Here is a 17,708-nt window from a genome sequence, read left to right as displayed (position 1 = left end):
AGCCATGATGAAATGGAAGAGTAGACTCCATGGCTGAATGGCCTAATTCTGTTACTATATCTTATGAAGCAGCTGCACCATATTAGTGAAATGACGAATGTTCTGGACATCTCCAAGTTTCACATGAACTGCAAACCACGTCGGGTCATACAAGCCAGGCAGCATCTATGGAAAAGGGTGCAGTCGATGTTTCCCGCTGAGACCTTTCAGAAGGACTCTGACTCATGCTGAGTCCTGCTGAAGGGTCTCGGCCGAAACGTCGATTCTTCTCTTTTCCACAGATGCTGCCCGGCCTGCTGCCTTCCTCCAGCATTTTGTGTGTGTGTTGTTTGGATCTCCAGTATCTGCAGATTTCCTGGTGTTTGTGATCAGGTCATACAGTAAGGTTTCATATATAGCCACCTAATCATAATATATTCTTCATGGCCTTAAACTGCACTTGCAGCAGGAAAAAAAAGTTATATCAATGATTTAGGGTTACTTTGTTCTGTTGAGGAACGCAGCAGGTGCTGGTTTTAGCTCTGCTTTGTAGAAGAATTTTTTTAAAGCTTCTTTAGCAGGCTGAAAAAAACCATCTGTATTTAACATTTAGTGTCCAGTCTCCAATTTAAACCCGGGATTAAAACGTTCCTCAAGATTCGGGACAGGGAAGGACGAAGCACAAAGTATCCAGAAAAAAATAGACGTGGAAAGCTGGGCGCATGGGGGAAAAGGAAAATCAAAGGGACCGACAGGACCAGCGGGGCTTTACGAACAAATTCTGAACCCGACGGCTGTAACAATGGGTCTAAAGAGGAGAAGCGGGGTGGGGGCGGGGAAGGGGGACGGCTTTCCCGGGATTGCAGCTTCTGTGAGGTGGAGTCCCAGGATTCGCGTCATTCATTGCAGCCTCCGAGCATCCTCCGACACCCTCCCTCGCGTCTCGGTGCGGGGAGACTCCTCTTCGCGTCCTAACACTCGCATCGCAGGTAGTAGAGCCGCGGAAGCGAGGGATGTGGTAACACCTGTTCAAAAAAAAATACTAAAAGTATCCCCAGATAGGAAACAGGAAGGAGGAGTTGGAGAGTGGATAATCACGTTATATTTTTAAAGAGAAGCAAGCTGCCTGTCCAAGGCAGATATGGGACTGGAGCTGTTTCGAGTAGCCGCGATCGGGCTTTCGCAGCGCGGTTAAGCGACCGACTCGTCTGTAGCCCATGAGGACGCACAATGGCCAAACAGTACGATGTGCTATTCAGACTGCTACTGATCGGAGACTCCGGGGTGGGCAAAACCTGTCTTCTCTGCCGGTTCACGGACAATGAATTCCACGCTTCACATATTTCCACTATAGGTAGGAGAAAGAAACTGAGGAAGATGTGTGTGTTTGTGGTGTGTGTCGTTATGTTGCAATACTGTCAGGCCGGCTAATGCATCCAGTTCTCAAGCCTTTTGTCTCCTACACTGGTCAAAAATAGAGTGATTGGCTTCGCCGGGATGGGCAAGGGTCGACAATCTTTTGGAAGTTCCCAGTTCCTGCGTTTCAGATTGATCGAGTTAGTTGTCGAGTTTTACGTTAAAATGTATGCGGATTCCCACAGCTAGCTTTGAACGCACCGCTCCGGCAGTGGGTCGATACTAACTCAACCCGCCCACTCACGGTTGGAGTGTTGGAGCCCGAGTCTTGTAAACAAATACAATTGAAGTAATTACTAAGTGTGTGTATGGCTGTGTGTGTTGTGGCGGCGGAAGAACTGATTGCAAGGAAGGGGTTGTCGGTCAATAAGGCGAACGTCGTGTTGCGATGGGGGTCAAGTAACTGGAGACCCAGTGGGGCGGAACTGAATGCTAAGGTCATGAAATACCAAGACATTCCCGATGTAAAAGCTTTGGAACAATGGGTATATTTACAAGAGAACGCTGAGTGCAGATGGTAATTTCAGCATCATGAATCTCAAGGGATGTAAAGTATGAAATTATACAGGGGGAAGGATGGGAGATGGAATGATGCAGCATAACAGCTACCTTGCAAGGATGAAATTGGAAAGGAAATTAGAAAGAGCAGAGAGGAGGCATGAATGAAGAATTGAGAGGTAAAGGCCAAAATTATATGTGGAAAGAAAGCAGTCAACAAAGAAAAAAGCAGATTCTCCCAGAGACCAAAGTGGTAGGTTACCTGGACAAATAGAAGTTCTAAATAAACACTTTGTGGCTGCCCCCTCTGAAGAGCATTATGGTGGAGACATTATCATTAACCAGGCAGAAAGTGCAGTATTACAAATGATAAAGAGAGGGGATATATTAAGAAGTCTAGTGGATAACTTGCCAAGCCTGGATAAAATGTATCGCAGGTTTTTACAGCAAGCAAAGCAGGAAAATGTGTAGGCTTGACTGTTATCTGCGATTGACTTTGGCTGCAAACAAGGTGCGGGAACACTAGGGGCTGTGCAATATGGCATGATTGTTTCAGAAGGTGAGAAAGTGAGACTATAGGCCAGTCAATCTAACATCAGTGGTAGGAAAGAGTTCTGGGAAGATATTAATCAGCATTCAAAGTGAAACAAAGACTATTAAAAGTCAGTATGCATTTAGTAAAAGAGGCTTTGTCCAATTTGAAAGTATTAAGGAGATAACTTCTAAAGTTAATGAGAGGAAATGATTTGATGTGGCTGGCATGGATTTCTGAAAGCTTTTGAGAAAATGATCAGAATTCCATGGGATGCAAGAAGTGGCAACCCAAATTTAAAGCTGGCTCAGTGGCAAAAAGCTCTAAGTTGCAGTGACTGGATGTAGTGATTATCCAGTTCCTTCTGCAAAGTTTGTTTGGATCTGGAAATCCTTGCTTGAAATGGTGGTGTAAGCAGAAACCCTAGTCACATTGAAAAGGCATCTGTCTAAGTCTTTGAAAACCCATTCTAACAGGCTGGAGACCAAGAGTTGGGAATTGGAACTCATGGGCCCAACATCATGCACTGGTCTGGATAACCCATAAATCTGTGATTCTATTGATTCTTGGGTAATTTTGAGAGGCATAATTAGAAATTGAAGTAAATTGGTAGATATTCTCCAGGAAGTTCCCCAATTCATTCTTTTGCTGAGGAAAGACCTAAGGTTTGATCGATTTAAGCCCTGAGTTGAATTGGAAAAGTTGGCCTCAGGCCGAATCAAGGTGATGGGGCTCAGACCTGAGAGCATATCCAAGTGGCAGGGCCTGCGTCCTTGAGGTTCGAATGATTTAGGCGCTGTGCCAGATTGAAAAGATCAGGGTGCTGGGGCTGGAGGGAGATGGGACAGGCCGGTTCATGTGGCCGCTCTACAAAGTTTACTCATCTCCAAGCTGAACTGAGGCTGTGGGCTGCAACTAACAGGCTTCTGAATCAGCCACAGTGGTGCCTGGCTCTCTGTCTGTGACTCACTTTCATGAACTTAAATTCTGAATGATATTTGCTTACTTTTATTGTTTGGACGATTTGTTTTTTTTGCCTATTGGGTGTTTGATGGCCTTCTTTTGTCTTACTGGGTTCTGTTGGGTTTTTTATTTTAGTGGATACTTGTAAGGAAACAAATCCCAAAGTTGTATTATGTATACATACTTTGATAATAAATGTAATTTGAACTTTGCACTTTTCCACCAGCAGCTGACTAGAGGTCACAGTGTTGACAAGAAGGGGGTAACACTGGGAGTCCTCGAAATTGACTTCAGTCTCCATGAAATTTCATGATCAACCAACAGCAACGAAACCTCCCTCTGATGGTCACTCTTGATTATCCTCCTCAGCTGATGAATCAGCACCCCTCCATGTCAGACTACATTTACAAAAAGAAAGTTGAAAGGGCAGAACTTGCTGGAAGTAAACATAAGATCAGCCTGTACCTGTGGGAAGAGTAAACAGGGTCAACATGTCAGGTCAGAGATCTTCTATCAGCACCGCGGGTCTGACCTGAACCAGAAACATTGACGCTGTTTCTCCTTCCACAGGTGCAGCCTAACCTGCTGGATATTTCCAGCACTTTTGGTTTGTTTTAGATTTCCAGCATCTGAAGTTTTTGTTTTTATTTTCACCTGAAATTTGAAATCACTGATGGCAGAAATCAGCTGGATTCAGCTAGGGTTCCTAATAGCTGCACCACTGACTGAGGTGGCAGAGTTCTGAAGGACATATCTGCCGGATTGTATTGTGGTTGGATGTTAGATAATCAACACAAAGGATATAACTACTTAACCTTGTCCTGACTGGCCATTCTGTGAGAAGTGCACTGATACATGACAACTGTAACCTCTGCCAAGTCCATGTGGTGAGAATGTCCTGTGTTCACATCAAGCATGAGACAGAAGTAACAACAGAAATGCATAGCACAATTATCTGTGATGATATCCCACATTTTATCACCACAGTCAAGCCAATGGTTGAGATCTAGCTTAATTAAAAATGCAGAAGGACCCTGCAGGAATGATATGATATATACACCCTAAGCAGGATACCAATGTGGTGAAGTTGGTGCTGTGATAAATAGCAAGGTTAGCATTCAAAAGGCAGAGCCCCACAACAGAAGGACAAGATCAAGGCTATGCAATCTCGACCCATCCAGTCATGAGTGGTGACTGTTAATTAAACAGCTAATGAGAGAGGGAGGCTTCAAGAATACTCATCAAACTCAACAATAAAGAACCCAGCCTCTGAGTGATAAGTGAACTAATTGCAGCCATGTTCAACCAGATTACTGATTGGATGATCCATCTTGGATTCCTCCTGTGACTCCCACCACCAGGTAAACCAGTCTTCAATCATCTTGATTAATTAGAAGAATAGATGAAGGGGTTGGATATAGCACTGGTTTTGAGACCAATCAGCATCTCAGCTATAGTTCTAAAGACCCTGATACAGAACAAACTGCATCTAGGTGGTTAGCATCCACGCAACTCTGTGCAAAACTATGTATACTCGGTTCACAGAAAGCAAGCTAAGTCCCACATATTTGGTTAATTATGTCCCAATTTACTCAGTGTACTCCTAATCATAAAGAAAGTGATGGAGGATGTTGTCTGGCATATCTGCCAAGTGGCACTCTCCACAAGGTGCTCACCCAATCCAGTTTAGGTATTCCCAGTGGACTCAGTGTTTGGGTATACATGGAGCACCAAGAACTGGATACAAGGATTGAGGTGAAAGTGTCTGGTCTTAATAGCAAGGAAGCACTTGACTGTATGGTGGCATCAAGGAATCCCAGTCAAACATAAGTCAAATAACATCAGGACGGAAAATATCCAGTTGTTTTACTTTTGAGATATTCATTAATGGTTACTTAATTACCATTTAGAACTCCAGAAAAGTCTATGCCTGCACGCATCAAAACAGACAACAATCAGGTATGGCTTGTTAAGGGACAAATAATCATTTTGCTATGGAATTATCAGATAGTGGCTTCTCTGGCAAGATTCAGGTGCATTCTTGAAATCAAGACCAGATACTCTCACCTTGATCCTGATATCTAATTGTTTGGTCCAGTCACCTAGCTTCAAAATTCAATTACATTTCACAACTACATTCTACCCCAACCCCAATAATAATATTTGTTAACCAAAAATTCAGCTTTCCCAATTACATTAGCATCCTGGCTGTAAGAGCTGGACAGGACTGGAAAGCAATTTGTGTCCTGACATCCCAAAGATTTTCTGCTACCTGCAAGGCACAAGTCAGGGGTGTAACAGATTACTGTCAACTTACCTGGATAATTGCAGCTCCAATAACACTCAAAAATATCAACACTGTCTCACCACCACAAAGTGGTAGTCATGTGTTAATTTTTGAAAGCAAATTCTTGCTTGCAAAAAATTCTTTTAACCATCAGGTATTGCCATCCTTTCTCCATGACTGCTTTCCTCTTGCAGCTAATAGTGGATACATTTAATGTAATACGAGTGGAATATGGAAGGAAAAATATATTTTCATAAGTAAAAATAACTTTGGGCAGTGGATCTATCATTGGAGTGGAATTCCCAATTGACTCAGTATAACTTTGCAAGGCAATGTGTGTACAAAAGGTTTGCTTTTTTCTCTGAGAAAAGCCATTGGAAACTTACCAGCGTTTGAGTGGTTTGTTAGATACAAACACACCCGTTGCTTAGCATTTGATGAGAAACTCCAAGTACAGTAGTTGGGAAATACTTCTGTATAAAGGTGGAGATGGTGAAAATTAGAATGAAATAAGTGTGATTAAAAGAGAATTGAAACACCTTTGGAAGATATGGAGAACATGAGAAAAACTGGTGAAGTGGAGCAGAATGTGGCAAGCGATGAGTGAAAAAAATGGGGATTGTGAGGTAGTGGGCCCCAGGAAAATGTCGGAAGAACTCAGTGGGTCAGAGTGCAACCATGAAGTGGGTAACTGATGTTTTTAGGCAAGTCCCTTCATTTGGACTTGATTTGATTCCAGATGGAAGGCCTTGATCCATAATGCCTTCCTCCAGATTCCAGTATGTGCTATCTTTTGTATCTCTCTTGATAGTCCTTATGTACCTCAAGTTCACTTTCTAGTTATTTGTCATAGGTATACATAGCCAAGGTTCAAATGCCATGAAAATCAGCTTTATGTAGCAGCTGTCTGTTAAATTTCATAATCTTAAATCAACATAAATTATACATAATTTACAGGACTAAATAAAATAAATTTGTAACATTACAAGACCTGACAAGATTACATTACAGAAGTCTATAACATTACAAGACTTTGCCACTGCCTCATTTCATTACCTACAGCTGAATTTACTTTATGACAACGTTATAATGCACTCCTGCCTGGCTCTCTTATAGTATTCTCCATAAATTAAATCATTCAGAGCTCAATTGCTAATGTGTAAACTTGCACCAAATCCCAGCATTACGTGGTTACAGTTGCTGACTTACAATGGTCCCGTTAAACAATAAACTGACTTCAGAATTATACCCCCCTGCTCAGATTCAAGGTATAATAAAATTGATGGTTGTTTATAGAGAACTCAAAGTTTGTCTAAAGACTGAAAATACTTAAGAGCACACATTCACTCAGGCTGCATCTGAGGAGAGAGATAAACAGTGTTAATATTCTGGTGGATTGTTTTACGTCAGGATGAATCATTGCAAAGAGGACGTTCCACACTGAGAATAAATTATCTCCTTAGAGCCACATCAACGAAGGATGAGCTTGGCTATCTGTTTATGTACTTCCACCTCTGGCTTTCTAAGTAGCTAACATGTTTTACAGCAACTACCTTTTGTTTTCATGAATTTAATATATTCATGTCAGGTGATAATGCTTACTTTTCGGAAATATCTCCCCAGTGTGCTTAAGTAAAAAACAGAACAAGCTGGAAATATTCAAAAGGTCAAGGAGCATTGGTAGATGGAGTAATAGAATTAGTGTTGCAGGTTGATGACCTTTCATCAGATTTACAAAAAGACCATTATGTCCTTGCACCAAGTCCCATTGAATACTAACTGCCTTAACGTCCAGCACATTCCTCCCCTCTTTCAGGAAAGGCTGCTGGAAATTCCAAGCTTCAGACATTTCAGATAACCCTAATCTTAGCATTTGCCACTTTTGGACTACTGTGTTTCCTACAGAATTATAGAGACATTAGAGATGAGTTTTATTTGTCACATGTCCAACAAAACATAAGGTGAAGTATGTCATCTGCTTCAACAACAAACACAGTCTGAGGATGTGCTGGGGGCAGCCTGTAAGTGTCATCATACTTCTATTGCCAACATAGCATGCCCACAATTTACTAATTCTAACCTGTATATCTTCAGAATGTGGGGGTAAACCAGAGTATGTGGAGGAAACCCACACTGTTACGAAGAGAATGTACAAACTCCTTACAGATAGCAGTGGGAACTGAAGTCCGATTGCTGGTGCTGTAAACTGTTATGCTAGCCACAATGCTGAAGTACTAGAAACCTATTAACAGCACCACATACCAACTTCCCCAACACTAGCAACCAACTTAATGCTCTGTGTGTGCATTCCTTCCTCCCTTGTTTTGTGGTGAGATGTTGATCTGAAATAGTAGTTCACCAGATTTTCCAGAGATACTCCATAACCAGCAGGATAGCATTTCCATATTTCTTTCAGATTTCTAGTACTTCTTCAATTGCTTTTTACTGCAAGTTGACAAGCTTCGCCATTATAGTCAACCTGTCTCTAGTCCTGGTACAACCAAAAAACCTTCTTAAATTCACTGAGGTAATTTTTTTGATCAAAAAGCTAGGAGAATATCAGTTCCATATTGGACATGAGGGTTGATGTTCATATAAATTTTATTTTTATGAAGTTTAGAGACACTCACATATGATGTTTTGTTCTTGATGTATCAAATATCTGACTGACCAAGTGAAAATACCTGCTAAACTTTAATTTTGTCCTGCTACTTTTAAAGTTAAATCAAAGGATCTGATTTTGACATTATATTTTTCTGACCTTCAGCAGATTCAGATGATGCTCAGGAGCTGGCTTTTTAATACGTGTGCCTGAGGTTTGAGCAAACCATAGACTCACAGCAGTCTCTAGAGAAGAGTCTAAATTTCAGTCTCTCCGCTGGGTTTAGTCAGTCAACACACTCGCGCGTAGGAAAACCCATGACTCAAATCCATGAGTACCCTTGATGCAATGAAGAATATTAATGTACTGCCTGACACCCTCTCTCAAAAACATCTTGAGTTGCTTCTCACATAAGTAATACTTTGCAGTGCAGTGTGTACTTTAGGTAGATTGCACACTGCAGCTTTTTGTAGATAGGAATCTGTTACAAACAACAAGATCTGCGGTGCAATGAAATAAGACAAACTATATTTGTTATCTTTAAATCATTAGCAATAGCAATGAACAGTGGTTACAGGGCATTTGAAATATCATTCAGAAAATGGGCTGATCCTTGAAGTATATTAGATAATGAAGGGATCAGGAGGGTAAATGCTGAGAAGCTTCTTTTCTTGTTTGGAGTCTCTAGAGTTAAAATGCACTCAGTTGGGTGACAGGATAAATGTTGGCTTTCTAGCTAGCATGAGAAGTCATGGGCATCCAATTGTGGGTGTGAGAGGCCATTGCAGGCAAGGTTAATTTATTAAAGTCTCCTGCAAAATGGCTATTTGCACCAAAGTGAGTTGCATTCATTGCATGCTAATAACAAAGAAAATAATCCTCGGATTGAATAGCATCACAATATTGTTATTTTGTTAAAATTAGTTTATATTCATTGCTTTAATGGCTCAAAGTTACAACGCTCCAAAGCACAGTGGGGAGAATATTTTTGAATATTATCTTTATGTTTTTATTCTAAAAGTGGCTATTTTTTCTGCTTTTTCTTTTCCCAAGTTCCTTATTCCCATCCAAACCTGCCTATAGCTATTGAGCTGACCATCGTGATGGGATTTGAAATTATCTTCAATGTGGACAGGTCAGGTCCACATGTTAATGCAGTATCTATATTTGAACCAGATTCAGCTTTTGATAAACTATTACTGCTGATTTACATCTCAATATCTACCTATGCTCCATCTGCCTTGAGACTTCGAACTCATAAAGAGTTATTGATCACTCAAACCTTCGACAAAATCCATTGGATTCATTGGGGGAGCTGGGTGAAGAGGGGCATGGTGGTAGGGAGGGGTCCTTCGGGTATGCAAAAATTCCTATTGAATTCAATTCTAATCGATTTCATTCAAATTTAGAGAATTGTTATTCTCTCAATAAGAAAGGAACTTATAGCAGTAAAGTTTATGTTTAGAAAAGGACATAATTTGAATGTTTGATACACAATTTTGATGGAAAATTGATACTTATTGCAGCCCACAGCTTGAGATGAATTTTGTGTTGCTGAATGATGCAACTTTGTACTTCATTATTCTAGGGAAAGGCAGTGAACATAGGATTTATATTTTTGGAGAATATGTGAGAGTATCCTGAAGCTCTCTCTGTTTTCCTGATTTTGGCCCTGGGAGTCTTGATACTTCGTCAGCTACCCATCTGGGTTGGGTGCTGAATTTGATAACTTATTTTTTTTTTAATCTCCGAATGCTGGAAATCTAACAGAAGCACAAAATCATGGAGCACATCAGTCAGAACTTGCAAAGAGATAAAAAGACAAGTAAATACTTTATGTAGTCTTGAAATCAGAACTATTTTTATTTGTCTCATAGTTAATCTCTTCCTCTAGAGTGAGGCCCATGCACAAAGCTCTGTTAGGTATTCTTTTTCATTTGATATATGTCTTTTTAAGGTCTGCATTTGCTTTTCAAAGCATCTGGAAATGACAGTTACATAGAACATTACAGCACGGTACAGGCCCTTCAGTCCACAATGTTGTGCCAACCTTTTAACCTACTCTAAGATCAATCCAAACCTTCACTCTTACATAGTCCTGCAATTACAGGATAGATATTAAAGAAACATTTTTTAGAAAAACTGTTGTGCTTCTCCATGATCTTCAATTTAATAGTGGTCTGGATCTAGTAGTTTTAGTAATGCAGATCTTTGAAGTTTCATAATAAATATGAAATAAACTGAAAGCAAAAACTTGCACTGTTGAGCCCACATTTCAGCAAATTCATTGATATCCCACTTCACCAGAAGAAACACTGTTCTGTAGTGTTCTCTGGCATAATCTGAAGAAATTAATGTGAACTTCAGGTAATTCTGATCAATGATGTTTATAGTAAACAGTTGAAAATTTTAAGCCCTTTTTATGAAGCATCATTCATTGTTCTTTACTATTGTGCTAAGCCATTTAATTTCTCCAGGCAGCCAAAAATCCTCACTGTATATTTATTTGAAATTCTGTGTTTTCAAATTGTTCTTAAAAGTAACTTTTCATATCTTATGTAATATTCAATTTCTACCCTAGGCTCATATTAAGTTTTTTTTCATGTTCCGGAACGGTTAAGAATGGTAGTTGTTAGTTCCTGGTTTACTTTGCAGAAAATTCTTCACTGCAATTGGAATCACTGTTGCAGGACCATAGTAAATGCGTGGAGCTGGTATGTGGCAGCAAATAATGTAGACAAGGGGACACCTACAACAGCGATGTTGTTGGAACTTTTTGGCCAATGGCAAGCTTTGTTACCGGCCCTTAAATTGTGACAAGTCTGAAATGCATGCCTTTCTTTGCATTATGGATTAGGACAGAACCCCCAAAGGACTGAACACAGTACATTCACATTCATCATTTAAGATTCATCTGCAGTATGTTTGCTGGGAAGATGCTGCACAAACTCAGACTGTGGCAAACTCAAATCCAGGGCTGACTCACCACCTATTCTGTCTGTGCTGTCATCTGCTTCATTGAGTTTTGACCCAATTGATGAATGATCTCATTCACAAATTCACCTTTCTCCTGGGATTTGTTACAGCAACTGGAGTGACGCAGGAGCCTGCTGACACTTAGAAGTTTATCATATGTCAGTGCTAAGCAGAGATGATGAAGCTCAGATGAAGTCTAATGCTGAATAAATATTATGGGAGTGTTATTGGCACTGGTTTTACACTCTGGAATCTTATCCAAGTGGATTATATTTATGTATGAGACTCATAATGAGTGTTGGCAAATCATTTAGTTTAATAGATCATTATAAATTGCCTCAAAATGCCTTCACATTGTGCCTTAATTTACATGCAATCATTATACATACAGCCATCAAGAGAACACTGACTGGCATATGTACTGTAGGTAGATGATTGCCAGGAAAACTGTGATGAGCGCCTCCCAAAACAGACATTCATCAGCAGTTCCTCTCTAATCCAGGGTTTTGAGGTGAGCTATGGTTAGTACCCAGCCACAGAGCTGACTGATACAAACTTTTGCATCTCACAGTGCTCCAAGATATGAATGACTGGCGGGAGGGGCTCACTGAGTTGGTATGGCAAATACAGTTTTGTGCTGTTTGACTTTCCTGCCGTGGAGAAGTGAGGCAATGTATTAACATAATTAAACAGCAGTGCAGTTGGGGTGGTGAATGTGAGTAATGAAAGTAAACTTGCATCTTTGAGATGCTGAGAGAGCAGAAGATATAAAAGGGAACAAGAAAAGAGATGTTATTTTATGTGCCTTCAGACTCAAGAGGACAGAAGGCATTCTAGATAATGTAGGGAACCAATAGCAGTGAAGAACAATATATTAGTATTGGAAAAATAACCTTAAAAATTAAATGAACTGTAACTACTTTCACCTCTTCTGGATGTAATGGCTTGTATTTTTAAAAGACACAGCTATAGAGATATGCATTGTTATGGCTACCAAGAACCCCTGAATTCTGGAACATTCCCAACAAATTTGAGCATAATGATGATAGTACAATGTGTGTGTGTGTGTATATATATATATAATGTTAACAACATTGATTCCTATGCAGGATACTTTCATGCTGGCACCCATAACTCCTCCGATAAATAGATCATGTGTAATTTATCCAGATTTGCAGACGATAGAAGGTAAAATACATTTGGGATATAACTGGTTCCAAAGGACTATAGATAGGTTAACTAATTGGATAAATGTAATGAGGACAAATATAAGATTATTCACTTTAGAAAGAAAGTATAGAAACAATATTTTTAAAAGGTGAATTGCTATTAAAACATTGATATTCCGAGAGATTTGATTATCCTCTTAGATGAATAACCAAATGCTGGCATGTGCATGCATCAAACAATTGGTGAGACAATGAGCATGGAGGTATTTATTGAATGGGGATTTTAATCAAGTACAGGGAGGCCCTTAATCTGAAGTACAGTGTGCAATGTAAGGGGTGGAAGCAATGCAACAAATATTGACTAGATTAAGTTGTGGGCTGGCAAAGTTATCAGACAAAAAACAAGAATACTGGAAAAACTCAGCCAGGTCATTTTTGTCTGTAGAAAAGAAACCAGTCAATGCTTTGGGTCAGTGACCTTTCCATACTTGTGCTGCAACCGCCAGGCATCTTTGGACTTACACATTAAGGTCTCTTTGTTTTTCCGTACCTATGCCAACTGCCATAAAAACTCAAGGAAGAAGAAGAAGGAGTAGAGCATATTATTCATTGTGTATTTCCTACCCTCTTGGTCCTCCCAAAAGGCATTACCTTGTAATTAGCAGAATTGTAATCCGTCAGCCATTGCTCTGCTCAATTCACTAACCGATCAATATCACTTCGTAGCCTAGGATCAACTTACTCTCTATCACCACCAACACCGATTTTCTTATTAGCTACAATCTTATTAATCGTAGCTGTGGTATATACATAAATTAATTGGATATGAATATCAATCAGTAGGGACAATTTTAAATATCTAATCAACTTCAACTTAAGGGCCCAGAGGGATGATAGGCCCTTTGAATCAACAACCCAGCTCTCCTACTACCTTTGGCTCCATTTGCATCAGTCAGTATTGCTTGTTGTGGGTGTGGGAAAAAGAGACCAGTGAGTTGACAAGATTTCCTTTAGTGTCTGCTCAAACCAGAGTTTAGGGCGGAGCATCTGCTGCTACCTTTGGCTCCATTTGCATCAGTGAGTATTGCTTGTTGGGGGTGTGGGAAAAAGAGACCAGTGAGTTGACAAGATTTCCTTTAGTGTCTGCTCAAACCAGAGTTTAGGGAGGAGCATCTGCTGCTACCAGGTTTAGCTCCAGGCCTGGGTATGGGCCTTCTTTCTTACAGTTGTGACTGTTCTCGGCTTGACTCAGCTTCTCCTAACTCAATAATGATGGGCAGGTTTAGTTGACTCAGTACCAATTTCTTTTGCTGAATCTACTGTGCTTGACTTTGGAACATCTTGTGCATTCCCAACACATCATACAATGGTTTTATCTTTTGCCTTTCAAATACTGTTTGATACTTTTCAGTCCTGTCCGTTCTGTTGAAGTCCAACTCAAGTAGATATCTCTGGCTTCAACCTCTTCGGCAGTCCTGAATCTATTCTGAAAATGTGTCCAAGTGGCTGAATCAGCTATACACTACGTGCTTGGCTTGGTAGTACACACTTCAATACATTTTCAGCTGGGTTGTGCTGCTGAACCAAACAGGTAGACAAAATATTAAATCTGATATGTGGTCTTTGTTAAAACAGTTGAAGGTTTTCTGCTTGATTTGAGGGTCAGTTGAACTGTGTTAAATGTGAAGTGGATTGAACAAAGAAAAGAGGACAAAACTGCATTAAAAAGCAGTGGAAAGGAGGAACCAATTAGCATTATGTGATAAGTGATGAAAATGTACAGGATGTTCTAAGTGCAAATGACAAATATATAGACTCTCAGCAGAAGTAGTTTCTGTGGTGCTGATGCAAACTCATCAAACGTGCTGGTTAAAATACAGATAAGTTGATGGTTGTCGATATGTAATTAACATAAATTACATATAAAGTGGAGCTGGTGGAAGTGCTTTGCTTATAGAATTTGGGAACATTTGGAGCTCCAATTGATTGAGTGAAAAATGGAAAGGAGGGCAAGAGGCCTCCGGAAGAGCTAAATCTCAAGGTTACAAAACCACGGGCAAGAGTTTCAACACAGATACACAAGGCTGAGTTGGAATCAAATAAACTTGTGTTGGTAGTATGGATATAGTATTGGAAACCCTGCTCAAAGTTAAAAAGAATATCTGAAGAGTTGACGTTCAATTTAAATGGCAAAAGTATGGCACAAAGAGCAAGGCAGACAAAACAAATAAACATTCTGCTGGAAACTTTGATGGGGTGAAGGCACTCGATGCAATAAATGTATAGTGAATGGGGATTACAACTTGCCAAACAGCACGTGGAATGTAAGTAGACACAATACTACAAAGTGAAGGATACCTGTAATCTGATCAATCATAGAAATAAAGTAGCAAAGGGAGAAGTTGTTGCCACAAGAAGTGTGATTGGACTAAAGGAACATAACAAAATCCACAAATTGTTAACATTTAAGGGAAGAGGATGTATAGAAAGGTCAAAGGAAGCATTCTGTATCAGTGACACCACCAGGAATTTAAAGACGTTGACTCTTTAGGAGATAGAAACTTGCAAAAGCTAGTCATAGGTGAATCTAAGATTGCTTAAAATCCCCACTGTTCTAAGCAAAGAGTAAGAGCAGATTTCAATCATCAAGACCAATGGAATAAAGCAGAGTATGGAAGATAAATACATTCCCCAAACTTACAGCGTCAGACTGAGAAAACCTAAATATAAAAATCCTGATGAGAAGAATTACAGAATACCTCAAAATACACTGGACATCAAAGGTTTTGCTTCCTGAATATATTTGAATGTACCTTATGATTTTTCACTGCTGTTCATGAAAATCACCATGAAATTTTCCTATCATGCACCACCTTTTTAAAAAATCACCTATATTTGTTATTTCAATTCATAATTTAAGTCAATTAAAACAATGTAAGCTGAAAAGTTTTCTATCTTGTCCAGGCGTGCCTGGGCATAGTCAAGCAGGGGGGATGATGAATAATAGGACAGGTTTTAGAAAGGCTATACATTTCTGTGAAGGATTTCGATAATTGAGACAGATGTTTTCCCGAATAACTGATGCCCAGATCAAGAAAGGCATTTTGTTGGTCCACAAATCAAACAAGTTATCAAGGACAGGCAATTCAAAGAACTTCTAATAGTACCAGAGAAAATCACATGGAAGACATTCGAGGATGTTGTTGAAAATTTTCTTGGAAACTACAGAGCACCAAACTACATGCAGCTGGTTGAGAACATGCTTCAAGCATACAAAACCATGAAATGCAATATGTCAGTAAAGGTTAATTTTCTGCATTCCCATTTAGACTTCTTCCCTACTAGTCTTGGCACTGTCAGTGATGAGGATGGAGAAATGGTATCAGGGCAACTGGAATCCATCGATGCTGGCTGATTATTGTTGGACTAGTAAGCAAGAAGCCTCAGACACTGAGTACAAATGAAAATTATCAGAAATTATTTTTAGCTTAGTTAAACTACTGCAAACGTTCAGCACTGTTATGCAATTAAACATGTTTTATCCAATAAAAGTTAATTTCTTGTTTCTCCAAATTACTACATGATACAAGTAGTCTAAAATGGTATTTGTATTCTATCATAAGTGGTCTATCATAAACAGAAAAAAGTTCTGAGGAAACAACACTTTCAAAATCAACACTTTCAGTGTTGTTAATTAGATAAGAGGTAAAGGCAATAAAAGATGTACAGGAATAGTAAAGATGAAGTTAAGCATGTTTGAGCAAGTGTTTTCAGAGCCTACCTTCTCCAGTTATTCACAGAAGAAGAACTGAGCAACATCTACCCAGTGTCTTCCCATGCAGATTAGAGTCATCATGCATGTTGAGAGCATAATCTCCACTCGTCTATTCATTGCCCATAGTCCTGCGAGCTGCTTCACTTTGTGTATTTAACAGCTCTCTGTATCTCAATTGAATCTGCTTCCATCGGCCTTTCTCATGTTCTTTATTCAGCAGTTTGTTCTTTCCACATTATTGAAATCTCATAACCCTAATCCTATTTTGTTTGGAACTCTATCCAAGGTTTTGACCTCTTCCCTGGAATACGTGCCCACAGAACACAGCACATGAGCTGAGGGACAATGAGTGTGTTTTTAATGGTCCCTTGCATTTCTGCTTTATTTCTCTTTTAATGAAGCTGAAAACAATGGAAGTTATTCATTTGGCTTCTCAATGTGTCCTACTATCTTCAAAGAGTTAAGCACATGCAATGTCAAGCCTCCCAGTTCATTCACCACTTTTAAAATTGGGCTACTTATTCATAATATTCATCGTCATTCATCACAGGTAAACATATCAATCCCTGTTCATTTGTATCAAATAGGATTTATCATGCATCCATCATTATTAGTCTATTTGCCTTGTCATTTCAGTGACAAGGCAAAGAGACTGATACATTCTTAATTTCAGTGTCATTTGCTGCAGTTTTTATAATCCAAATATTTGAGTCCAAATCCTGGTCATTGACATATCATAAGGAGCACTGTTGTGTATTGCTCTCCAGTCAGGAAAACAACTATTTATCATTCCTTCTTGTTTTCTGTACCCTTACCAATTTTGCATTCATGCCCCTTTAATTGCATTGATTTTAATTTTGCCAGCAAATCTTTAGAAAGGAATACCTTTGAAAATACAGATACATCAGCAACTGCTGTTGTTAACCTTTCCCACTTCTTGGTGAATTATCTCAACCAGCTAAATATAACACAAATCTCAGCTGGCTTTTTATATTTGGCCTATTGTCTGTGAAAGCTTCTTCGTTGCTAATTTAAAGGATAATTTGTCTATTTCATGATCACATATGCATATTAAATCTGTAATGTATTTACTTCGGACAAATTAAATGAAGTTAAAGTGAAAGCAGACATAAATAGTCCTTTACCAAGATAGCCATTCAAAAATGGAGAAAATTCGTTTGATGTGGTGTGAGGAAGTGTCAATAGATTGAAAGCAGGTATCTATGTTTTCTCTTTGGAACTGGGTAATAAAAAAGATAATTATTTTATTGTTTAAAAAGAAGATGAAATCAGTTGTTAGAGTGAAAGTGAGGATCAACATTTTAGGAATTATTTGTTTTTCTGTAATCGGGGAGGATATTGACGGATCAAACCCCGTTTGAAAAACTTGGATGCAATAAGCTGTATGACACGATGCAGTTAGTTGATAAAGCTTCACAGGAAAGACTACTTGTTCAATGAGAGTGAACGTTAACAATAATGTTTCAATAAGGTGGTGGTGCGACTTGGAA

At 39.3% G+C, this 17,708-nt stretch overlaps 1 protein-coding gene across 3 annotated transcripts in view; it reads left to right on the top strand.

Moving 5' to 3' along the window:
* The first annotated feature begins 887 nt into the window (after window positions 1-887).
* rab15 (RAB15, member RAS oncogene family) overlaps window positions 888-17,708 on the top strand; it is a 246,901-nt gene continuing 230,080 nt past the window's right edge. The window contains exons 1-2 of one of the 3 annotated variants that reach the window (XM_059955102.1): window positions 888-1,333; window positions 3,615-3,886. In XM_059955102.1, coding sequence (XP_059811085.1) covers window positions 3,880-3,886 — 7 coding nt within the window. In that variant the 5' untranslated portion in view covers window positions 888-1,333; window positions 3,615-3,879. The remainder of the gene's footprint in view (window positions 1,334-3,614; window positions 3,887-17,708) is intronic. The other 2 variants (XM_059955108.1, XM_059955099.1) reach the window with 2 other exon arrangements.

This window comes from Hypanus sabinus, chromosome 2 (assembly GCF_030144855.1).
Source record: "Hypanus sabinus isolate sHypSab1 chromosome 2, sHypSab1.hap1, whole genome shotgun sequence".
Taxonomy (NCBI): Eukaryota; Metazoa; Chordata; class Chondrichthyes; order Myliobatiformes; family Dasyatidae; genus Hypanus; species Hypanus sabinus.
Note: the sequence above shows the minus strand (reverse complement) of the source record. Positions and strands in the feature narration are given on the sequence as shown.